Below are 24,017 nucleotides of genomic sequence, written 5' to 3'. Positions count from 1 at the left end.
ATAACGGTGCCCAGTGGGATGTAGGGGGGATACAGATGGGAGTGCCAGGGGTTATTGAGGAGGTGTGGGGAGGCTGCCTGAAGACATGCAGAGGGTATGGACAGGAGTGTGGGCTGCTTAGGAGATGGTGCTGGGAGTGTGCTGGAGGCACAGAGAGGGTGCAGGGGGACATAGAGGGTGTATGGGGGGGATGTCCGGAGATGTAACGAGGGTGCAGGGGGCTGCGAGACTGCAGAAGTGGGATGCAAGGGGGGTACAGAAAGGACTCCCAGCGCTCAGTGCCAGGCGATGCAGTGGGACCCAGGGGGTGCGGGAGCGATGCCCGCAGGCACGCCACACCACCCGCTCCGTCCCCATGCTCCTTCTCCCCTCTCTACCTCCGGGCCGGGCCCTCCTCCCCTTCCCCCCCCATTCTCTCTCTCGCACACACACACACACCCCGGGAGCATCCCCCCGCCCCCGCCGGGCTCCGGGGCCGCTTTAAAAGCCGCCTCTCCCCGCTCCGCCCAGCGCGGCCCCGCGGAGCGCCGAGCACCATGCGCGCACCTCCGGCCTCCGCGCCCGCCCCGCGCCGCGCAACCCCCCCGCCGCCCGCCCCCCTCTGCCTCCTGGCCCTGACCCTGCTCCTTTGGGGCCGGGGGGGGGCGGCGGGGCCCTCCCGCACCGTCTATACCAACCACTGGGCCGTCCGCGTGCGGGGGGGCCCGGCCGAGGCCGCCCGCCTGGCAGCCGCCTATGGGTACATCAGCTTAGGGCAGGTAAGGGGGCGCGGGGGGAGGCGCGGAGGGGCCGTACGGGGCCGTTCGGGTTCGCGCGTGGGGCGGGGAAGTTGCACGGGTGGATCGGGGAAACTTTGGACTCTCCGCCCGGGGTTGATCGGAGGTGTCGGGAACGCGAGGAGCGGGCGGTCCTCCCCGGTCCGAGCGCGCTGCGGGTGCCGGGGGTTCCCGGCACGGTTCCCCCCGGGTCTGGGGATTCCGCCCATTCCCCCTGCGGGAGTCGCGTCCCAGCGATTGATTGCAGCTCTGCTTTCTGCCCTAACCCCGCGGAGTGCAATTCGGATGTTGCATCATCAACAAACCCGTCCCGTGCCCGTGTCCCGCAGCTGTCGGGCGGCAGCGTCCTCCAGCCCGTGTCCCTCCATCCCGTGTCCCCCACCTGCAGCGCCGCGCTCTGCCCTCCCCGGCCGTCCAGCCCCATCCCGACCTCCCTCGCGGAGCTGGGAGCGTGCCCTTCTGCTGCTTCTGCCCATTCAGCTCAACGTCTCCATTAAACGTCCCGCTTTGCAGCAGACGTGCTCCTGCTTTAGGCTTTTGCGTCGACCCAACGCTGTTCCTGCTTTGGGGTTTTGCTTTGCCTTGTATCAGCTGCCCTGCGCACCGATCCCTCTCCACTCCATCCATCTGTCCATTCCATTCATCCACCTCTTTGTCCCATCCATCCATCATTTCTGTCTGCCTGTCCCATCCATCTGTCTGTCCCGTCCATCCCTCCCTCTCCCCTGAGCCCTCCCAGGACAGCCGGCAGCAGGCTGCAGACCAAGGGAAATATTTCTGTGCTTGCATCAGGGCGTTCCTGCTTCTCCTCCGGCGCGTGCACCTCTGCAGTGCTCTGGCTGCTCCAGGCCATCCCCAGCCCCGGGGCTCACCCAGGGGGAGATCACCAAGTGCTGAACCCCATGCATCCACATCCCCCTTTGTGCACGTGTCCCTCGTGGGGACGAGGAGGGGAGAAACAGTGGCATGAGGATTTGGGGACCTGCACTTTCCCTTGCTCTGGCAGAGGGACATGTGGTGCTTCCCTCCTTCAGCTTCTGGGATTTCAGATATTGGGACCCCGTTGGGACCTTGGATGTGGGGACTCCGGTGCCACCATGAGAGCTGCCCTCCCTGCCCCCCTGCTCACGGCGTTTGGGAGAGAAGGGGATGGGAAGCAGAGCAAGAGGCTCCCATACTGTGTGGTTGTATTGCTGCTTAACATTAAGAATGACATTTGTAGAGCAATTCCCACTGGAACTGGGATGTGTGAGCTTGTCCGGAGGCAGAAGGGATCAGCTCACCTCTTGCACTGTTGTGTTTCTCTTTGGAACTCTGCTGCTCTTGGGGTTTCCAGCACTCCCTTTGTTGTGCTTTTGGGGTTTCAGCCCTATTGATGCCATCCATGGGAATAACCAAAGTGTCCTCAGCTTCCCCAGAGCTCCCACCTGTGGGGCTCACACTGCTCCCAGTGAGCGGGGCAAGAGCTCCAGCAGTGTCCTCTCTGATCCCACAGAGAGGAGAGCAAATACTCTGCCATCAATTTATTTTTTTGAGTTCTTCTACTTGGGTTTAAAGTTAGGTTCAAAGGGTCCCTTGACCCAAGATCCTGCAGGGCTGGCTCTCAGTAATCCTATGGGAATGGAGAACTCTGGTTTATAACCTCCTTGCCCATCTCACTGCATCTCCACAGGATGTTGGGTTGACTGAGTGATGCCCGTGCTTTTGGGAAGAGAGGATCCACGTAGAGCCATAGGGTCATTGAGTTGGAAGGGCCCCTTAAAGGCCATCTGGTCCAACTCTCCTGCACTGCCCTGTAGGGGCACCTACAGCTCAAGCAGGTGCTCAGAGCACAGTGCACATCATCATTGGCTGAGAGATGAGGGGTCTGAGGACAGCATAGCCTTGGGGTTGGCATTTTTCTGCAGACCATGGGCAACCCTTGCCTTTGTAAAACAAATCTTTCTTTTTCCCAGATCGGCAGCTTGGAAAACTACTACCACTTCCACCACAGCAAAACGTTCAAGCGCTCGACACTGAGCAGCCGGGGACCTCACACCTTCCTCCGCATGGACCCCAAGGTATGGGGCTGTACCCCCAAACCCCACAGCCATGGTCTGCAGCACTGCATGATGACAGCACCATCCTTGAGACGCAGCCCTGTGCATGCACACGGTGACTCACTGGCATGGGGATGTTTATCAGTGATGAAAAACACTTAACGTGACTAAATGCTAACATCTGCCTGAAGGATGGGGGGAAAGCAAAGGGAGGAAAAAGCCTTATAGGATCGTGAGGCTGCTGCATACTCGGGTGTTGATCCAGTTGCCACAACATTTGCTGTCTCAATGGTTGCTATGTGTGAAATCATTGGCAATCGGCGTGCATTGCTTTTTCCTAGAGCAAACATCCAAAGGGATTTGGGTTGCAGCTGAGTTGACAAAAGCAATGGGGGACCAGGAGGATGCAGGACAAGTGAGCCCGGGCGGTGTCGAGGGCTGCAGCTCTGTGACATGTTATTTTGGCAGAGCAGAGGACAAATCCTCAGTGCTAATGCCTGGAGATGTGCAGAGTGCTGGAGTGGTGGCAGAGCTGCTCAGGGAACAAGCAAATGATGGGTTCCGATCTGCAATGGAAATACTTCTGTCTCATTGAATCTGGGGCCAACAGATGGGGCCAAGTCAATGGGCTTTCAGTCTGCGAGTGTGTGCCTTGCATTGCTCTGCGGTCCTCAGAGCTCTGAGGTCCCATTGTTGGCTCTCGCCCTGAGTTTAGGACCTCTTGGCATGTGTTGTCCCTCTTTCCCATGTTTCCAGCTCATTTTAGAGGTGTGTCAGCATTTGAGCGTGCACAGTGCAATAAAAAAATCCCTGCAAGGCACAAGGAGACACGACATCACAAGCTGGGAAACAAACATTGCAGAAACTCTGAAGAAGCAGCAAATTCAATCAATTGCAGATGTTCCACATCTTGTGTCTTCCAGGGGGCTATTGTTCCAGCCTGGGGATTTATTGGTTGGTTCCACCGCAGGAGCCAGATCCCCTCAGGCTCTGGCAGTAAGGGTGGTGATGGAACGTGCAAGAAGGGTCCTTGGGACGCTCTAAATTGCACTCATACCCATGGAGAACCCTTTAAGGTTCTGGCTGCTCACTGTGGGGCTAACATCCACCACATGGTGTGGTGAGGATGAAGGGATTTAGCAAATCTGGCAGTTTGGGGGGCAAACTGGGTGAAAGGAGAAGACACTGGGTGGAGCTGCCCCATATCACTCAATGGAGATCCCAGAGCTCTGGGGAGCACAGGAGCTGCCACTCTGCTCGCAGCCCAGGATCCCAGCACAGGGCTCTGTTGTAACTGTTTCTCGTAGCAAAACCTCATTCTTTTCTTTTTTTAATATAATTTCCAAGAAGCCTTTGCCCCCTGTGAAGGGTGATGGGAGCTGTCAGGAATGTCACAAGCTGAGGGCTGCCTTAGGCTCCTTCCCATCCTCACATAGTAGCAGTGCTGGGAAGGGGGTGGGAGCCCCTCAGCCGAGGAGTGCTGCTTTGGGGAGAAAAGCCGCCTAATTGGGCAATTTCCTCTATTTAACTTAGTTTTTTCAACCAGACCATGAAGCCGTGTTTTGTTTTTGCTTCCAACACTTAAATCCGTCGCTGCACAAATGAAGCAGCTTGCTATCAGCAGGCAAGGCGCCACGGAACCATATTTTCCTATGAAATATGTTTTTGTTTGTTTCAACAGTTATTTTATTTTATTCCCTCCCCTCCCCCCCAACCTTGGAAATATATAGGTTTAAAAACACAGCTCTAGGCTGGGAGCGATGCTCACCGTTCTGCCTCCATCTCTGTAAATCAGAGCCATAAAGCCATAAACCAAGTGCGGAGCGCTCGCTTTGGCTGGCAGCTCCAGCATAAACGAGCCAAACAAAAACTTAACATTTGTATTTGTTTTTTTGTTTGTTTTTTTTTTGGTAGAAAAGTGTCTGTCTAAAGATCAGAGCCACGGCCACATGGAGGTCAGGGTTACGAGATGTGGGTGTGAAGGGATGGGGAGCTCTGTGCCCAACATCAACACAGTGAGCATGTGGGGGTTAATGCTTGGGGGTACATGGGGTTGTTTTTGATGAACCTTCAGTGCTTGGGGCTGCACAAAGCCAGGGGCGTCCAGGTGAGTGCTGGTGGGGCTGCAGGATGGGGACCCACCAGAGATGGGCATCAGGATGGAACAGCAGCACCTTGGCATCATATCGAGGTTTACGCACACCTCCAGTATAGAATTGTGTGACTTTAGTATAAATGAATAGAATTGTTAAAGTTGCAAAGGACTTCCAAGATTCCCAAGTCCACCCCACCGTGCTACTGCCCATGTCCCTCTGTGCTTCATCCCTGTGGTTCTGGAGCATCCCCAGCATCAGTGTCCCCACCACCCTTGGGCAACCTGTGCCAGTGCAGCACCGCTCCTTCTGAGAAACGTTTCCTATTATCCACCTGACCCTTCCCTGGATGAATCGTGTTTATCTCCGAGATCTAAAGCTGCTCTGCAGGATGCAGTGCAACGAATGAATGAAACATATAGAACTCATGACGGCTTTCAGCCAGCGGTTCCTGGCTGTCTGCCTGTCCATCCTGCCCCTCTGCCTGCAGACGGAGCTGGCTGGGGGTTGGGGGCACATCCCCCCACAGCCCTTTGCCCAGCAGTGCTCTGTGCCCACAGGTGGAGTGGCTGCAGCAGCAGGAGGTGCGGCGGCGGGTGAAGAGACACGTCCGTGGTGATCCCCCCTCCCTGCCCTTCAACGACCCGGTGTGGCCCAACATGTGGTACCTGGTGCGTATTGCCTCCATGAAAAGTGAGCTAAAAATTCAGATTATTTATTTTTTGTACAAAGGGGTTTGGTTGGAAGTGTTTCAGCAGTGCCTTTGCTGCATTGTGCGCGTAGACATCAGAGCATCACAGCTGCAGTGCTGGCACATCTTTGCCCATCAAAGAGCTGCTACCATCTATTTGCAATATCATTTTTCCTCCTGCCTGGCTCATCGATCCGTATTTGACAGGGAAATTCGTTTGAAATTAAGTGCAGAGAGGAAATGGGTGCTTCAAAAGCCAAGAGCCTGCAGTGTGAGGAGTGGTGGAGGGAAGGAATGATGGGGAGAGGAGAGTGTGCTCCTGAGCTGACCGCTGCTGGTGGCCTCGGTCAGTGCAGTTGGAGCAGATCTATGAGTTACTGGGAGGGGTTGGGAGTGGGATGTGCTTTTGGGTTGATAAATGAACTCCATGCTGCCGTGGAGGGGCTGAAGCCCAGGCTGTGGGGTCGCAGCCCTGTTGCAGGCTGTGCTCTGCCATTGCTGCCCCTGTAGCACTGCGGGGACAGGAACAGCCGCTGCCGCTCGGAGATGAATGTGGTCGCTGCCTGGCAGAGGGGCTACACCGGCAGGAATGTGGTGGTCACCATCCTTGATGACGGGATAGAGAGGAACCACCCCGACCTGCTGCAGAACTACGTGAGTGGGGCACCTCGGGCTGAATGGTATCAATGAGGGGGTTTGTTTCTGCTGGATCGTGGGGAATAAGCACAGTGTGAGGCTGCACAGCAGGAGGTCAAAGGAAGGGGGTGTTTTAGGAAGGAGAAATGAGAATGTGGGGAAACTACGGAAGGATCTGGGCTGCTGTCCCATGACCATAAGTGGAACCTAATGGTAGAAAACCCATTTCAGGACCCTCTTGCAAGCTACGATGTTAATGGGAATGACCATGACCCAACGCCTCGCTACGATGCCAGCAATGAGAATAAGTATGTGGTGCTAATTGCATAGTTGCTGGGCCCTGTCCCATTGTATCCCATGGAATCCCATCCTATCCCTTCAGGAAATGCTGCTTTAGGGGCTTTACACAAAATCTGCTCACAGGGCTTTCTCCCTGCAGGCACGGCACACGCTGCGCGGGGGAGGTGGCAGCAGCAGCCAACAACTCGTACTGCATTGTGGGCATTGCCTACAACGCACGCATTGGAGGTGAGGCCAGCACTGTCTGCAGCCCGCTGCCCTTCCTAGTCCCCCCACGGGGCCATGATGGGGTTGGTGGGCTCTTGGGGTGGGTAGGGGGATGTCATTCCCCCACATATTGCTGGGAACGTGGCACCAACGTGGCTCAATGTGGATCATCCCCCATTTTGGGCAAATCCCAGCATGGGGAGGAGGGAGCTCTGGGGGGGCTTGTGGGAGGATGGGGGTCCCCAGCCCCATGCAGGTGATCCCAGGGTGTGGGGGACGCTGGCTCTGTGTGTTTTGGGGTGGAAAACTGCTTGGGTCACATCCCTGCCGTAAGTTCCATGCGTGTATATGGATGGTGGTGGCTTTGCCCTAAAGTGTCGGGGGGTTGGTCTGGATGGGACATGTATTTGGTTTGGCTGGTGGCAATGAGTTAGCTCCAGAAATCACTTATTTGTGAGGTTTTTGTCTGTCAGTGAGCAGCTTAGGAGGGGTCATCTGGGGGACCCCAAAATGTCCTCATGGGAAAATAAAATGGTTGTGCAGATAGGGGTGTGAGCACATTGTGTGGCTGCTGGGACCATGTGTGGTGAGCCCAGAGCTGGGTGTGCGCTCGGTGGGTGTCTCAGCAGGAGTGGGGCTTTGCCAAAGGATCTGTGAGCCCTTGTGCCACCCCAGGTACTGGGAGCAGTCCCAAGTGCTCAGTGTCTGGTTCTTTGCATCCCAGCAATGCACCACATGCTTTCCATTGAGTTGCGTCCTTCTATGCACAGCTGGCAGTGGGGACCTGATGCTGGGGAAAGCCTCAGTGGAAGATGTTGTTCTGGGGAGAGTGACTGGGAGGAGCTGGCAAAGGCTGTATTGTGGCCCCATCCCCAACCTTCCCCGTCCCCAACTTTCCTCATCCCATCCCACCTGTGTGATGCCTTCTGCTCACTGTTCAGATGGGTTGTTCACATTCTGGCTCTGCTCCACTCAGTGGGATTTAAGGTTTGGCACCCTGCAGGATCAGGTCCTGGTGTCTGTATTTCCTCAATAAGGGCTACAGAAATGAGTGTTGCTTGCTGCCTTTATTATGGGTTCTATTTTAATTTACTTCCTTTTATTGACTTGTGTGTGTGCTGGGGGTGGTGAGCGAAGCAGGCAACCTGACAGAGCCAAGAAACCCAGCCTCCAGACCTATCACCTTTGCATTTGAGGAAGAAAACACTGCAGCTTCAGTGAGAGTGACTTTAGATGGATGACTCAAATAAAGCAGTGATGAACGAGCACAACTTGCTGGGGAAGCCCATTTGTCACACTCAGGGAGCTCCCACCTAATTGAGCTCGCTGCTCTCCATCGCTCATGCATCGCTTTTCATTTGCTGTGGGCAAAACATTGCCATAAGCAAGGATGGCTCCTGTCATACCTCCTCCTCTCTTCTTTCCTGCAATGCTCTCCTGGGAGGCAGCTTCCCTTCATGTTTCCTGGGACAGGGAGTTTGGGGCACAGCTTCCTGCACTTCCAAGCTCATGTTTGGCTAATGTGGGACAGCATCAGAGAAATGCAGTTGAGCTGAGTGTTGTCTGGAGCACAGCTGCAGTGTAATTCCGTCTGCCTGCAGTTGTCTTCTTTAAGAGAAGCATATGTGGAACGGGAAATGCATCAGTGTAAACCAGAGTCTGCCTGACTGGATGCTCGGCATCGCTCTGGGCTCTCCATACAAAGCATCAGTGCTTGCATCTGCAGGGCTGCTCTTACCCCAGTTTTGGGTTATCCTTGGGGCTGGGAATGCGGCTTTCCATGTTATCTCAGTGGGGATGCCATGCAACCCCAGCATGGGGTCACTGCTGCTCCTGGAGCTGTCCTTGTCCTGGCACTGTCAGCACCAGCTGGGCAATGATGTGACGTAGTGATGGGCACTGCTGTTCCTGTATACATGGGGTCCCACTGTCCTGTGCCACTTCCCACCACCCGTATGTGCCCAAAGCCAATGGGGCTGTGAACACGGGGAAAAGCTGCTGTCATCCGGGTGGTGTTGTTGGATTAGATGGGGCAAACAAGGTTTTAGGATGGGAAAGCAACCTTTTAGGATGGGGATAACAGGGTTTTTGGATGGGAATTTCAATGATGGGAGCGGAGCTTCCTTCTAACAGCTCAGGCCCGCTGGAGCTGATTTTAAACCCTCACCCAAAAGCTCATTGCTTGCAATACAGCAGCACAGGGAGCACGAGCAGAGCTCCCTGCATGCCCTCCCAGCTCCTGGCCGTGGGGCTCGCCGGTGCTGCCGCTTGTTGCAGCTATTGGAGGCATGCCGAGCCTCGCGGTTTCTGCCACCACTAACAAAGGCCTTTGATTGCAATCCTTGCACTTCCATAAAAGCCATTAAGCCCTAATGTCTGATGTTTTTGTGCTTTTAGGCATTCGTATGTTAGATGGAGATGTAACAGATGTTGTTGAAGCGAAGTCGCTTGGCATCAGACCCGATTACATTGACATTTACAGCGCGAGCTGGGGGCCAGATGATGATGGGAAGACAGTTGATGGACCCGGCCTATTGGCCAAGCAGGCTTTTGAGCATGGCATTAAAAAGGTGTGGACCGCGCAGCGCCCAGCGCTGGCACTCCTCCCCTGCCCCGTGGGACCCCTGCTCGGCCCCCCGCGTCCCATCCCTGAGCTCCGAGGGTTTGGTGACGGGAGACCCCTCGAGTGGCAAAGACCTGGTGCTTTTGTATTAAAAAGAAAAGGGCAAATATTGGCTCAAAGCACTGGGAAAAGCCCTTCTGCGGCCCCTTGGTGGGTAAGTGATGCAACCCCCATGTTCTGGGGCAGCTCGGGGTTGGGTTTGGCTGCCCTGAGACCATTCCCTCCCTTCCTCCTCTCTGCTCTCAGCTCTGCCGCCCTCATGTTATCTATAAATAGGGTGGAGTGTTTTCCCACTATTTACTTGATTTCCTGCCGGGGCGGTCGGGCTGAAGAGGAATTCATTGAAGTTGCTGGGAGTTCGTGTCGTGTAAATACAGGGAACAGGCCGCCCTTCACAGCGCTTTTTTCCATGTGGGAGTGAGCAGGCAGCAGTGGGGTCCCTGTCCGGCATGGACCCGCCGTTTCGGGAAGAGTTCTCCACATCTCTGCTTTTATTTGAAGACGGGAACTGTGGCTGTGCTCAGAATGGTTGGATAAGGGAGGGGGTTTGGATGAAGATGGGTCCTGCACCCCTGGGTGCCCCTTTTCTCCTTCCCTTCTCCCCTTCCCTTTTCCCTTTCTCTTCCTTTCTCTTTTCCATTTCCCTTTTTCCCTTTTTCCTTTTTTCCCTTTTTCCCTTTTTCCCTTTCCCCCTTCCCTTTTCCCCATTTTTTGAGTGAGGCAGGGTTACTGATGGACTGCTGTGTTCCTGAGCCCCGTGTTGCCTTTCCCACTCTGTACCAAGCTGATTTGGGTTCTGCACCATCCCCATCTCGCATTCCCTGCGGACCAATGCCACCCATGTTTGCAGCCCTCACCACCCTCCTTGCAGAGCTCCTAATTGCCGCCTGCCTCCCCTTAATTAATGAGGAAAGTCATAAGCAGAGAGCTAGCAGCAACCTTTAGCCCAAGCAAATGGCTGCATCTGAGTTATAAATCCTTAAAATTGAGTTTTTAATGGAAACATTAAAATAACCTTTATCTGTTAGCAGTAGGGCTGCACGGGGGTCGTTTATCATCTCGTTACTCACCACACTTGTTAGCTCCCGAGCTAATAGGGCAATATTTCTCCTGGCACCATAGAGCTCCAGCACTGCAGGAGCAGGGGATGTGCACCTTGTGTCCCACTGATTCCTTGGTCCCAAGCGTTGGCCAAGGGGGAAATTGCTGTCTGCGTCCCGTTTTTATTGCAGCCTTTCTGGGGTGGTATTGGTTTGGGGAGGTGGCCAATAAAGCCATTGGGTGTTTTGGTTCTGCCTGTGGGAAGCTTCACGGCTGATTGAGGAGTGCAGGGATGGCTTTTCAACCAAGTTGCAAAGTGAGGCAATGTTCTGCTCTGTTGGGAATCGCCATTGGGTGTGAGTGGTGCTGTGCTGGGATGGAGGGATGTTGCTTGCGTGTCCTCTTGGCTCTGGAGCTGACTCCCATTGTGGATGCAATGACACAGGCAGAGCCTGGAGCATCCTTGTGAGGGAGATTTTGGCTTCCCCATGTGTGTACCCGAATGGAGCCCATAGCCACATCTCTGCATGTGGTCCGTGGGTACCATTAGGTGCTGTAGGTGGCACATGAGTTCTGTTGGTGCTTTCTTGCTGCTAGTTCTTGTTGGCTGTCATGCGTCACGTGGCCAGCCGGCCCAATGTATGCATGGCCATATACGTGGGAGATGTGATAAATCCCAGCAAATTGCTCTGATTTTGCATCTTTTTCTGTGAGAGCAGACAGCCAAGCAGAGGGTGGGGATGCAGGCAGGCGCCGATCTGCTCAGGTGAACCTTGAGGTCTCTGCAAGGAGACCAGTGCTCCGAGGAGGCAAAGGAGCAAGACAGGGATACACAGGAATAGTGCTCCATTCCCTGCCTGCTCAGTACCCACTCAGAGCATCAGGATGTGCAATAACACATTAGCTATGTGTGCCCCAAGGGGAGCAGATGGGCCCCCCTTGTGCCACGCTGCCAGCTTCATTAGGGGCCCCTTGTTAGCAGTGTGGCTGCTCCCACATGGGACTTTCCCCAGCTCCAGGGAGGTCTGGGCAGCTGGCAAGGCTGCCCGGTGGGGATGCTCCATCAGATGTTCGTGCCAAGCTATGAGGGAAGGAAAGAAGCAAACAAACAAAGCCTAAAGGATGCGTTGCAGGAAGCTCTCTGATGGTTTGGGTGGGTGGTGGGTAGCTTTGCGATGGGCTTTGTGTGCTGGAGAGAAGTGGGGCACAGGTTTTAGGCAGTTTCTCGATGTTCCTCTAGGATGAGGTGACCCAGCTGCTCTTACCCAGGGGGAAAACTGCATGCTGATGCCACCATTCCACCCTAACCAAACCCTAAATCCTTCCCCAAACCCAGTAAGTGGTGGCTGCCCCTGCCACTGTCTCCTGCTCCCCGGGCTGCTCCCCACTCTCATCCCGGGCAAACACTTGGTGTCCTCACCCCTTTCCCTCTCTGCCCACAGGGCCGCAGGGGCTTGGGGTCCATTTTTGTCTGGGCATCAGGAAATGGCGGCCGGGAGGGTGACTACTGCTCCTGTGATGGCTACACCAACAGCATCTACACCATCTCCATCAGCAGCACTACTGAGAACGGCTACAAACCCTGGTACCTGGAGGAGTGTGCATCCACCCTGGCCACCACCTACAGCAGCGGGGCCTTCTATGAGCGGAAAATTGTAAGTTCAGCTCTGAGCAGATCAGCAGCCCCTTAGGTGTTTGTGGTGAGGGCTTCTGCTTGTGGGGTTGTTTTGGTGACAACTGCTCAGTGTGTTGGCCCTGGTGGTCCTGTCCTCAGAGGCTCCAAAATCTGGGTTTTCCCATTGGTGTGTAAAAATGAAAACAAGCACATAAAAAGGAAAACAAGCACGAGCCCATGGACATTTTTTCCAGCTCTGTTCCAGCCACAGCTTTTCCTCCAGCTGATCCACAACAAAACTAACGTTTTGCCCTTTTCAAACAGTCTTTTTTGCAAGGGAAAACACAAGCACAAGTGTTTTCTTACATGCCAGATGTATCTGCAGCCCCTTTTTTGGGCTGATGATGTGGGAAATGTGGCGAGGGTTCATTACCCATGCCACGGTGCCATGGTTTCCATTGAGCTCTCAATGGTCAGCACTGGGAGCACCTCTGGCATCGCAGGGCTACAGCTGCTCTCTCTGTAGGTCACCACTGACCTCCGGCACCGCTGCACTGATGGCCACACCGGCACCTCCGTGTCTGCACCCATGGTGGCCGGCATCATCGCCTTGGCTTTGGAGGCAAAGTAAGTCAATCCCACTGGGGTGGGACCTTCCCAAGCTTAGGGAAAAGGATTACTTTTGCATAACACCAAACGCACTCTTAGCCCTGCTCCAGCCATCCCCTGGCTTGCAGGGCATCTGCTCATGAACTTCTATTAGTGTTTTTATGGAGTGGAATACAAACAAAGCTCTGTCTCCCCTTGCCGTGAATGAGCCGTGGGGCAATGCTGCCATTGCATTTGGGGGCGGTCATGCTCAGCAGACTTCATCTCCTTCAGTTTAATCTTGGTGCCCAGGTTGAGTGATCACGTTCTGGGAGATGCTGTTTTCTTTCTTAAGAGTGTGAGGTGTAGGATTTGCATTGTTTATCCAGGGCATAAAATGCAACATTAAGTACCAGGGCTGGGTGCGGGGAGATGAAGGCACTCAGACGCCCCATTATGATGAGAAGGAATAAATTATATTTCTTTTTTCTATATGGTGTTCGAGAGCAATATCAATAACAGCTTGAGATGCTAAGGAGACTGTAAGAAAAACATGGAAAATTCTTCAGAAATATTCCTGAGTTGAGGCATAGAAACATGTGGTGCTCACTGCATGGCACCATGAACACGAACATGTCAACCCTGCCTAAGGGTTTTTTTTAAAGCACTTTGGATTTTTATGTTAAATGAGCGACCCAGGGTTTTGTCCAGCTTTTATTTTTTCTTTAGCCTAGGAACTATATACCCCTTGTTCATGGGCACACAGCATCCCTCCCTGGGTACTCTCCCTCTACTTGGGCACCCCGAGCAATGGCCCCCCCCGGGCAGGGCGTGAGCATTGAAATAACCAATTCATACCCTATTTGAGTAGGATAGCCTGATTTTTAGCCTGATGGAAAGACTGGGGGCAGCAGAGCTGTGCTGTGACCACATCTCCTTGCAGTCCCCTGCTCACATGGAGGGATGTCCAGCACCTCCTGGTCAGGACGTCACGGCCAGTACACTTGCGGGCAGCTGATTGGAAGACCAACGGAGCAGGGCATAAAGGTGAGGTACCGTGGGATGGCAAAAACAGCATCCAAAGGGAAATTAGAGGCCCCCAGATCCAGGGGATTCACACTGGATGGGTGCTCAGAGCTGGTTGGAGACTCTGCTGTTGGGGGAGCTTTGCAGATGTACTTGGTGGAGGTTTGCCACCTCCACATCAGTGGTGTTGGGTGGTAGTGGAGTGTCAGGACCTGAGGGAACAGCATGGAGTCAGGGCAGGGTCAGGTTGGATGTTTGGGAAATGTCTGTCCCAGAGAGTGGTGGGTGTGGAACATCTCCCTGGGGCAGTGGGCACAGTCTTGGCTTGCCAGAGCTCAGAGAATGTTGGGACACTGCTCTCGGACATCATGTTTGGATTTGTGTGGTCCAAGGAGTTGGACCCAATGATTCTTGTGGGTCCCTTCCAACTTGGGCCATTGGGCTGCTCCTGTTTTTTTTGTGTCACCAAGGTGATTTCAGGGTGTAAGTCAGGCAGGTTGATGAGCTCCATGTGTTGGAACACCTCCTGCCACAGTGGGGTCAGCTCTATGTTTTCCCAGATGGGTGGAGGACCTGAAACATCAAGACATGCAAGGAGCAGCATCTGTCAGGCAGAGTGGAGATTTCTGAGTCTTCTCTCTTTCCAGTTAGCCATCTATATGGCTTCGGCCTGGTTGATGCAGAAGCTATAGTAGTGGAAGCTAAGAAATGGAAGACGGTGCCACCCCAGCACGTCTGCGTGGGAAGCCTGGACAGGGTACCCAAGTGAGTGATGGGACTGGGACATGGTTCCCTTGAACTGGAAGAGCTGGGGCTGCAATCCTGGGTCAGTGTCAGCCTCCTGAACAAGCCAGGAGCATTTCTTCTGCTTTTGTTCTGTTGTTCGTTTTGTGGCTGGTATTACTCTGCGATGAGATATTAAGGCAGAAGGCCTTGTGGGCTGTGTTCTGGGTGATTTCTCCTGCTCCCTCTTGTGCTTAGGCATCCTGGGTGATGACCAGGCTTTGTAGTGACCCCTGATTTCCTCAGGATCGTTAGGGTCTGTTGAGACAGAACAGAGCCTCCAACCATGGCAGTAGCCTTGCAGTTAGCTGTTCAGCAGGAAAGCGCAGTTTCTTTGGAGAGCATCAAGTATGCAAAGCAGGAATGGATATGGAGCCAAGTGTGTTCATGAAACTATTTATCTGATACAGACACTAATTACAACCCAAGGAGGAATGCTGCACTGATAATTATAATAAAAAAGTGCCCTTGCAACCCATAAAGCATAGATCTTAGAAGCAGTTCAAAAGCATCTCGTTACCATCGGGCAATTCAGCAAATCCCCCTACTAGGACAATGCACTGACACAGAGGAGGTGATAATTTGCCACTCTTTGCTGTAAAGCGGTAGGAGTCTGGGCTTAAACACAACTGAGAAGAAATGGGGAAACACAGCACCAATAGGGCGCCAAGGGAAATGCTCCCAAATACTCCAAACATGAGCATTAAGCCCTCATTCCATCCATCTCTAGGCAGAGCTGAAGTGTATTTGGATGCCCAGCTCCTATCAATGGGAGTTTGATGCCCCAACCCTTCCGGCCTGTAAAAAAGGGATTTTTTTTTGCAGTGAGGAACAAATATTACCCATGCACACAGTGTGAGGGCTCAGGATTTGCCTCACCTTTCATTGGTTACCACTGCATCCTGGCAGGTACATCCGCCCGGACCACGTGCTGCGTGCCAGCACCCTGAGCAGCGCCTGCAGCGAGCAGCGCGAGCAGCACGTGCTGTACCTGGAGCACGTGGTGGTGCGGCTCAGCATCGCGCACCCGCGCCGCGGTGACCTGCAGATCAGCCTCGTGTCTCCAGCAGGGACCAGGTCACAGCTCCTGGCCAGGAGGTAAGAGCAGCCACCTTGAGCTGTGCTTGATGCTTGGAGTTTTTTGTGGGGAGACTTTTAGCACGTCTCGGTTGCAAGAGGATCTGTACATCCTGGGCGACGATGCCAAACGCATCCTTCATTCCACGCCTCCCTTTCCTGATTGAATGAGACCTGCGTGGCTTTCCTTCTCCTGTCGCAGAGTGTTTGACCATTCCAACGAGGGTTTCAAGGGCTGGGAGTTCATGACGGTGCACTGCTGGGGCGAGAGGGCAGCCGGCGAGTGGACACTGGAGATCCAGGACACGCCGTCCCAGGTGCGCAGCCCCACCGCGCAAGGTAAGCGCCCGCACTACCGCCTCCCCCAGGCTCTTTGCCCCAAATTTCACTTGCCCCAAACCTTTAGATCTCAGATCTTTTGCCCAAATTCACCCAAATTTCTAAGGATGGGTGTAAAAGCCAAGCCCTTCTGCACAGAGGCTGGGCTGAGCCGGCAGCAGGTTTTCTCCCTCTGGCAAATTTGCTGCAACCGAGAGCGAGGTTTCCAAAATTAAACTGTAATGAGTCCAAAGTGAGGAAACCCGAGAGCTGTAATTGTTGTTTGTTTGTTTTGCTGTGCTGCTCGAACATCTGGAGCGTGGGATGGTTGTGCAATGGCGCAAGGGGACAGTGCCCTGTGGGTGCAGACGGACGTCCTGACTAAGCTGCCACCACACAGGCCGGGGGGGGACTGTCCCCAACCAGAGCCTCCCAGGTGCCCTCATCCTCAGCCTGGCTCCAGTCCTTGTCCCCTTAGTGGCCAAGTAACTGGGCTGGTGGGATCCAGCCTCGTGGGAAGGGAATGTGAAACATAAAGTATTGTGCCCCAGGCTGGTGTGCCATATGGGGGTGTAAAAATTTGCATTCTCATTGATAGAAAGCCAGGAGAAAATTAAAAACCTCACCCACGCTGCTCTCTGGCAGGAGGAACATGGGGGCTCATTGTGTAGAAGGTGTTGCTGTTTGTTGCCTTGGCCTGAAAGCTTTTGAACTCATTGGAGCAGCAGCAAAACACCCCCAGAGCTGCTTTGCCCCCGTATTTGTGGTTCTCAGTAGGCATTAGGGAATCAGCTCCATGCGGCTGCACACTGCCCCAGGGCTCTGCCTTACCTGGCTGTGTGGAATAAACCCCAAATGAGCACATAAAGTCACCCCTTAGGGAGCTGCAACAGTGTGTTTGAAGCAGAGTGTGCAAAACAGAAGGGAAGAAAGGGAAGAGATGAACGTGGCCGGGGCTGGAATCTTCCCCTTCACTGCCACTCACAGCCCAGTGCAGGGCTGACATTTCCTGGCACTCATCTACTGAGATGGGAGACAAAACCTTAAAGTCATTTTGTTTTTTTGTTGGATGGAGGTTGTGACTGAGCTATCCTTGCTGAGGGCACCTGAGCTTGCCCTTTTGCTGGCTACACACTGTCCATGCTGGATGGAGAAGGTGGCTTCTTGCCTTCCTGCCTGAGAACAGAGTGTAAAGCACCAAGAGCCAAAATATTTGTTTGAAATCATTAAGCCCTTCTTGGAAACACAGGGATTAGTGGTTAAAACAGAATGCACCTCAGACTTGAAGTGACTTGCATTGATCAAGAATTGCAACAGAAAGAACTGGTGAGAGGGAGCAGCTGTGTGCTCTGGATGGTCCCAAAGCCATGTGGGTCAGGGCAGGACACCCATGAAGAGCTGTCCCTGTTGGGGCTGCACCCGTTGCGCAATGGGGACACTTTCAATGAATGGAGGTAAAATTTGGGGTGTGGGGGTCAGGCACCCATGGTATTTTATGTGATCATAGAATCATTACGGTTGGAAAAGGCCACTAAGATCATTGAGTCCAACTATTGACCCATCCTGACCATGCCCTCTAATCTTGTCACACACTGAGCTCAGCCCTGAAGCATGGGACGAGGCAAGCACTGTGTGGGAAGCTTGGTGTGATGGTACATTACCCCATAGGGAAGCTGAAGGAATGGAGCATCCTCTTCTACGGGACAGCTGAGCACCCCTACAACACGCCAGGGGCCCCCCAGCCCCGCACAAGGACACTGGAGGTATCAGATATGGAGCCATCGAGGGCTGCCTTCCTGCAGAGCCAGGTGGAGATGGCAGAGGAGGAGGAGGAGGAGTATGCGGGTAAGCGCCTCGGGCTGTCCTTCCTCCAAGGTAACCCCAAAAATCTGAGCTGGGATAATAAGGGTGAGGTGGGAGAGTGGGGAGGAACAGTGACTGTGGCCGAAGCGGGGCAGCAGGACGGTAAAATTAGAAGGTAGAAAAACAGCAAGCTGGCGCTCCCACCACAAATTGATGGTGGAGGCGTCTGGCGAATAAAAAAACAAAGATCTGCTCACCTCCCCTTGGAGCAAACAATGAAATGTGTCCCCTTCCCTCTGTCCGTCTGTCCCGGGTCTGGGGGGAATTCTGTGCTGGGAGCATCCCTGCAGCCCCTGGGGGGCTCCCAGACTCTGTCCTTGTGTCAGAGCTGCCAGAGCTGCTGACGGAGCTGCCATCTCCCACCAGGTCCCTGCCACCCCGAGTGCGGTGACCAGGGCTGCGATGGCCCCAGCGCCGATCAGTGCTTGAACTGCATCCACTACAGCCTGGGCAGTGTGAAAACCGGCAGGTGAGGGCCTGCGGGGTGCTTGCATGGAGAAAGAAGCATAAGGGAGAGAAAACATAGGCAGGAAGCATGAGAACCCCTGCCCTGGGGTAGGGTGGCATGGGAGAAATGGAGCCAGAAGGGTAAGTTGTGTTTGTTGCCTTTGTTGGCCAGAGCCACTGATGACCAAAGGATGCATGGCTGAGGTGCCAGCTGGCACCTGAAGTTGGGCTTTGCTATGATGGCCATGGGGCTGGGCAACCCCAAAACATGAGTGGCGGTGGATGGGCAGAATAAACCCAAGCTCACCCTAAGGCTCAGCCCCTCTGTTCCTCCCCCAGGATGTGCGTCAGCTCCTGCCCAGCAGGGTTCTTTGGCGACAAGGCAGCGCGGAGGTGCCGGCGGTGCTACAAGGGCTGCGAGAGCTGTGTTGGTCGGGGCCCAGGGCAGTGCACAGCGTGCAAGAGGAGCCTCTACCACCACCCTGAGATGGGTGCCTGCCTGCCCCTGTGCCCCCCCAGCTTTTATGCCGATGAACGTAAGGATGCTCATAAATGGCTTGTGTATCATAGGGCTAAAAACTTTGTGAGAATTCATGCTCTTTCCAATGGAGAAAACACTTTGATTTCCAAATGCCAGCTCAAATGCCACCAGAATGGAGGGAGGAGGTGTGCACAAGGGGTACAAAATACATTCAGAGCTGTTAAATAAGGGCAGTTGTTAATGGGGCCACACAGCTCTGCCTGCAAATCCCCATCCAGGTTTTGTCCTCACCCACTCTCCTTGTGTGTTTCTTTTTTTGTTGTTTTCTTTTTTTTGTATTTTTTGAAAGGTCAGAAACGCTGTCTGAAATGTCATCAAAGCTGTAAAAAGTGTCTCGGCGAGCCGGATAAGTGTACTGCATGCAAAGATGGGTTCAGGTAAAATACCAGAGCTTGTACCTTCAGCACTGAGGCCTGTGTTTTAAATTTGGGAAATGGATGAGCAGCCTGCCCATGGGGGGAAATTAGAGAATCATTAGTTAAAGACTTCAGATCCTGCTTTGGAGGTTGTGCTGCAAAATGGTGCGAAGGGAATGGAGAGGCAGCACTTTGTGTCTCTTTGGAAGATGGAAGGCACCCACGGGGATGGTTCAGAAGCACCCATCTGAATTCAGTGGCATCTAACACAAGGGAAAGAGCAAGGAAAACATTTGCACCACACACTGCAAGCCACATACGGGGCAGGCTGACTGTGTCCTTCGTGCAGGGGCTGCAGGAGCTGGGGACGGGCTGCACCAGGTCCCCAGAGCCAGCGTGTGTGTGTCAATGTTCTCTGCTTTCCTGTCAGCCTGGTAGGAGAGAGCTGTGTGCCCGAGTGCCAGCCTGCCATGTACCTCAGCCGTGAGCACCGGCGCTGCGAGACCTGCCCTGCTGGCACAGGTACAGCCTTCATCCCCAGCATCTCCCTGCAAGAAACCCAAATCTTTGTACATCACACACAGGTGCCCACAACACCCTGGGCCATGCTGGCTGGAGCAGGAGGGGAGCAATTCCCAAGCAAGGAAGAGAAATCACAGCACAGGGAAGCTGTGGGCTGCATTATTTTCCCTGCAGCCACCCCACTGAATAACCGCGTCCATAGGGAAATGCCTGGAGGAGCCCTGGGGACAGAGTGCTCCCACACACAGTGCAGGTGCTGGGCTGTATTCCTGCTGGAAAGGCTTGTAAGGAGTTTTTACATTTTGATTAGAGCCATTCTTTATTTCCTGATTCGTCCGAATCCAGGTGCTGTGGTTTAATAAGGTTGTGGGGAAGGCAGTAAAACCTTCTCAGTGATGGAGGATGGCTCTGCAGTGCTTAAAAATGTCATGTGCTCAACGTGTGCTGTCCCCAGGGCTGGGGACATCCACTCATGTCCCGAAGTCATTGGACGTCCCCTTTAAATTTTGCCTTTTTTGCTGTCTGCGTGTCTCATTGTTTTCCATGGTAAATGTTTGTGCCTGTTCTTGAAATCATCGTAGATCTGATGATAATATGATCTCCAGACAATTCATGTTCAGTCGTATGAATCTCACTTATCATGCACATGCAATTTCCTAGGGCTAAATCCAAAATATGTATTGATCTTGTTGGCAAGCCTGGAAGGGAACGGACTCTTAATCCCTTAAGAAAATTATCTTCCTTCTAATTCTTATTCCGGGCGGTGTAAATGCACTTCCCACCATTATTTTTCAAGTCTTTTCCCCTCTCTTTTTCTCACATGACCATTTCTCATGCACACTGCGTGGAAGGCTCCTAATGCCAGCACAGCCACAACACATGGCCACCGCACATCTCCTCCCTGGCTGCATTTTGTATCTGTCTTTTTTTTCCATGCATTGCACTGAGCAGGGTGGGAAAATCAAACTGGTGTATGCATGTCTGGAGCAGGAAGGGATGCTTGGAGGGAGCAGGGGATTTTGATAAAAGGGCTGCCAGGGCAGGATGTTGGATGGGTTTTTGGGGTGGGAGCAGCATGCAGGGCTCCACTGGCACAATGAGCATCTTATTGATTCCCAAGTGGGACTGAGATGTGAAGTGGCTTCTGTCCCCTGTCCCACAGGAGCCGGTGAGGATGACTGCACACCCTGTACCCCCGACAGCTCTGCACCTCACTGGCGCTGCGTTCCCGCCTGCCGGGAGGGCTTCTATCCTGCCGACAGCCACGGGCTGCCCAACAAGGTCTGCAAGAGGTATGGACCTGGTAAAAGAAAGAAGTGGCGATGGTAAAAACAGCTTGCAGCTGGAGCTGTTGAGCTGTTGATGGGGAAATCAAACAAAAAGGGGAGGAGGGAGCCAGCTCTGCACATTCCCTCTGCCACCCAGCCAAGGTGCCCTGGGGCTATATGAAGGGGCTGAGCCCCGGCCCCAGGCTCTCTGGGCAGTGTGGGAGGCAGGGCGATGTTGAGCACGTGTTCCAGCTCTCCATCATTGTAGACAGCCAAGGTCAGGCTGGATGAGCTCTAAGCACTGATGGAGCTGTGGGTGTCTCTCAGCAGAGTCCCTGCCCTGCAGCCACAGCGTTCACCCACCCCAGCACCCAGCACGGGGCCTGGAGGTGCTGCAGGGCAGCAATTTGGCTGCGCTCCCCATGGGGCCGATGTGCAAGGGAGGGTTGGAAGGCAGTGTGGTTTTCTGAGGCACAGGGTTTCAGATTTGCTGCTTTCCACCTCTTCTGCTCTGCTGCCTGCAAAGCTCAGCTTTGGAGCAGCAAGCAGAGCACAGTGTGGTCTCTCCCCAGGTGCGATGAGCACTGCTCTGCCTGTGAGGGCTCCAGTGGGAACTGTGTGCGGTGTAAGGACGGCTTCAGCCTTCTTGGTGGCTCCTGTGTGACCAATGAGACCTGTACCAATGGTGAGTGGCAGCGATGGTTCTCCCCTGTTGCAAATATGAGGGTTTGGGAGATTCCCTTTATAGTGTATAGAGCTAACGGCAGCTGGGCTTGCTGGGGTGAGAGTGGCTGGCAGAGCTGCTGGCTGTCTGCCTGTTGCTCAAATGCATCCAAGCATTTACCCAAGTGTTTATTCTTCATTCTGCTTTAGTCTCGGGGCTAATTCTTCTCCTTGCTGCAAAGCTTCTTTCTTCCTTCATTAAAACCATGTGAAAGATGCCCTGAAAAAGCAACGCCTTTCCCATTCTCTCTTCTCAAACACTGGAACGAATTGCACCGCCTGTTACGTGCGATGTTTGTTTATTTAAAATGTTAATCTGCTCTCATTTTCTCTTGTTCCTCGGCCGGCCTCCCAGCTGACAAGACTTTCTGTGAGATGGTGAAATCAAACAAGCTCTGTGAAAAGAAGCTGTTTGTGCAGTTCTGCTGTCAGACGTGTCTTATGGCCGGGTAAAGTCCAGCAGCCGCATCCAGGACTTCCACCGACTGCCAGCCCGGTTTTGCCAAATGTTTAGGACAAAAGTTTTATTTTTTCAGCTTTGGGAGAGTTTACATGGTGCTGTCGTAAGTTTGATGGCTTTAATATCACTGTCAGCTTGTTTCTATAGCAATATGTTAAGCAGAGAGCAGATCGTAGCCTGGATGATGGAGACCTGAAAGGCCCCAGGCAGGCAGTGATATTAATACTCTCAAACACTCCTCATGAGCAGGGAGCAAGGCGTGACCCGTGCACCCAGGTTTGGTTCTGCACAGAAATCCTACAGACGTGTGTGCTTGGAGTGGCCGAGGGGACATGGGACAGCACACACACGCGGGTCTGGCCCCGCTTTGTGCTCGGCGACAGCCCCAGAGACCTGCACTGCTGCCAGCCAGCGCCGTGCTCCGTACCCATGTGAAACGACGAGCGGGCACTGCCTGGAGCGAGCTCTGTGCCGCTCTGCCACCCCGTTCGGATCCAGCTGCTTCTCCCTGGCTGTGAGAGTGGCGACGACTGGAGCTCCGCAGAGCAAAGCCCCTTGTGTGCAGGCAGAGCCGGGTGCCTGCAGGGAGGTTTCGTCCACACGGAGCAGCGTTATGGCAAAATGCATTTTCCTCCCCAAACGCTGAGTCGTCGTTTAGTTGGGGAAGGAGCGCCGTCCTTCCTCTCGGAGGTGGTTTCCCAGTTCATCTCTTCCAGCATTTTGCATCACCATCCTGCCTTTTGCTGGGATACCTCCCAGCCACGGCAGTGATTTTCTTTCTCCTCTGTTTCCAAAAGAGACATTCCAGGGATCTGGCCAGGAAACACTCAGTTCCACAAACCCTCCCCCAAACAACCCTCTCCATGCTCTCTCTTCCTAGTACGTCATGTGGTGTTTATACAATTGTGTTTAAAATATCCTTGGCTATGTTGTTTTACAGATTTTTTTTTTAAATAACTTATACAGTCCTTGTTTTTCTCTGTAGACTATTTTTTTCATATGGGGAGTGGGGAATCTTTGGTGTCCTTCATCCTTCTCCTCTCTGAGCTCACAGAGACGCTCTTTTTAACCAAACATCCACAGTATTTCCCTATGCTGCATGTTCTGATTTTCATTGTTGATAGATTGAATTTGTTAAACCTTTTGCCAGTGAAACTCACAGTATGAATCAACGCTGGTTCCTGTTGGAACTGGGCTGATCCCTGCTTGTTCTCCATTGCCACGCTGCGCCCTGCCCAGGCTTGCCTCTGTGGGGCAAAGAGGGGAGAGCCTCGCCTGAGAGCCTTGGGTGAACTGACCTTTAAGTTAATAAACTATTGATCTCCCCTGAGCTATGGATCTGTGCTTTTTGCAAATCTGTGCAGCCACTGCCCTGTCTGGAGGCAGCTCGGGGTGGTAGGGCAGCACGTCTTGTTGGTTTGCTGGATCAGATCCCCCGATCAGCCCCGCACCTGCAAGAGGAATGGCTCCTGAGCATCTGCTGCACGTGCAAGAAGGTCACGTTAATTCTCAGAAAGACCTTCTGCTTTCAGACCTTTTGCTCTCCTGAACGGTCCCTGTGCCAGGCTGGGCTCTGTGCTTTGGTGCACCCAAGCCCCTCTGGCTGGGTCTTAGGGGGCACTCAACTACAGATGGGCTTTCCTCCAGCTGTGCTGGCAGGGGGCTCGCTCTCTTCCCACCCATGCTCAGAGCATCCTGCAGCCCTGCTGCCCACACCGCAGCTCACACCCTCCCCTCCTCAGCTGGGAGCAGACGAAGCTCTGGGGCCTGTTATTGTGTTTGTTTTGCAGCGATTAACTGTGGGCCAAGTGCCCAGGATAGTGCCTGGGTATCTGGTACTGAGCTTTCTAAGTATGAAAAAGGAAAAAACAGCCCTCCCATGAGGGGCTTATAGAACATCCCAAGTTGGAAGGGATCCACAAAGATCACAGAGTCTGAGAGAAGATGCTTCCTCAGAGCTATGCTGCTGTAGGCTTGTGCATCTCACAGCTCTTCACATTTATCAGAGGATAGATGGGAGTGAG

The 24,017-nt window shown here is 53.6% G+C and overlaps 1 protein-coding gene across 1 annotated transcript; it reads left to right on the top strand.

Annotated features, from left to right (window-relative positions):
* Window positions 1-79: 79 nt before the first annotated feature.
* PCSK6 (proprotein convertase subtilisin/kexin type 6) lies at window positions 80-23,323 on the top strand. Its single transcript, XM_085233891.1, has 21 exons — window positions 80-758; window positions 2,732-2,836; window positions 5,469-5,579; window positions 6,110-6,253; window positions 6,467-6,543; window positions 6,675-6,763; window positions 9,140-9,312; window positions 11,849-12,061; window positions 12,548-12,648; window positions 13,553-13,656; window positions 14,283-14,400; window positions 15,328-15,516; window positions 15,698-15,834; window positions 17,482-17,658; window positions 18,043-18,145; window positions 18,463-18,659; window positions 18,954-19,041; window positions 19,451-19,542; window positions 20,705-20,834; window positions 21,383-21,495; window positions 21,889-23,323. The coding sequence occupies exons 1-21, from the start codon at window positions 243-245 to the stop codon at window positions 21,984-21,986; spliced, it is 3,075 nt and encodes a 1,024-aa protein (XP_085090017.1). The 5' UTR covers window positions 80-242; the 3' UTR covers window positions 21,987-23,323.
* The last annotated feature ends 694 nt before the right edge of the window (window positions 23,324-24,017 follow it).

This window comes from Meleagris gallopavo, chromosome 12 (genome assembly GCF_905368555.1).
Source record: "Meleagris gallopavo chromosome 12, MGAL_WU_HG_1.1, whole genome shotgun sequence".
NCBI lineage: Eukaryota > Metazoa > Chordata > Aves > Galliformes > Phasianidae > Meleagris > Meleagris gallopavo.
This window is presented reverse-complemented; position numbering and strand designations above follow the sequence as displayed.

Excerpts from the sequence above, each read along its gene's own strand:
- PCSK6 (XM_085233891.1), top strand. The coding sequence starts at position 243 with ATGCAAGGGGGGTACAGAAAGGACTCCCAGCGCTCAGTGCCAGGCGAT. Across the intron at positions 6,764-9,139 it reads CTACAACGCACGCATTGGAG|GCATTCGTATGTTAGATGGA; the intron begins GTGAGGCCAGCA and ends TTGTGCTTTTAG. Across the intron at positions 15,517-15,697 it reads TCACAGCTCCTGGCCAGGAG|AGTGTTTGACCATTCCAACG; the intron begins GTAAGAGCAGCC and ends CTCCTGTCGCAG.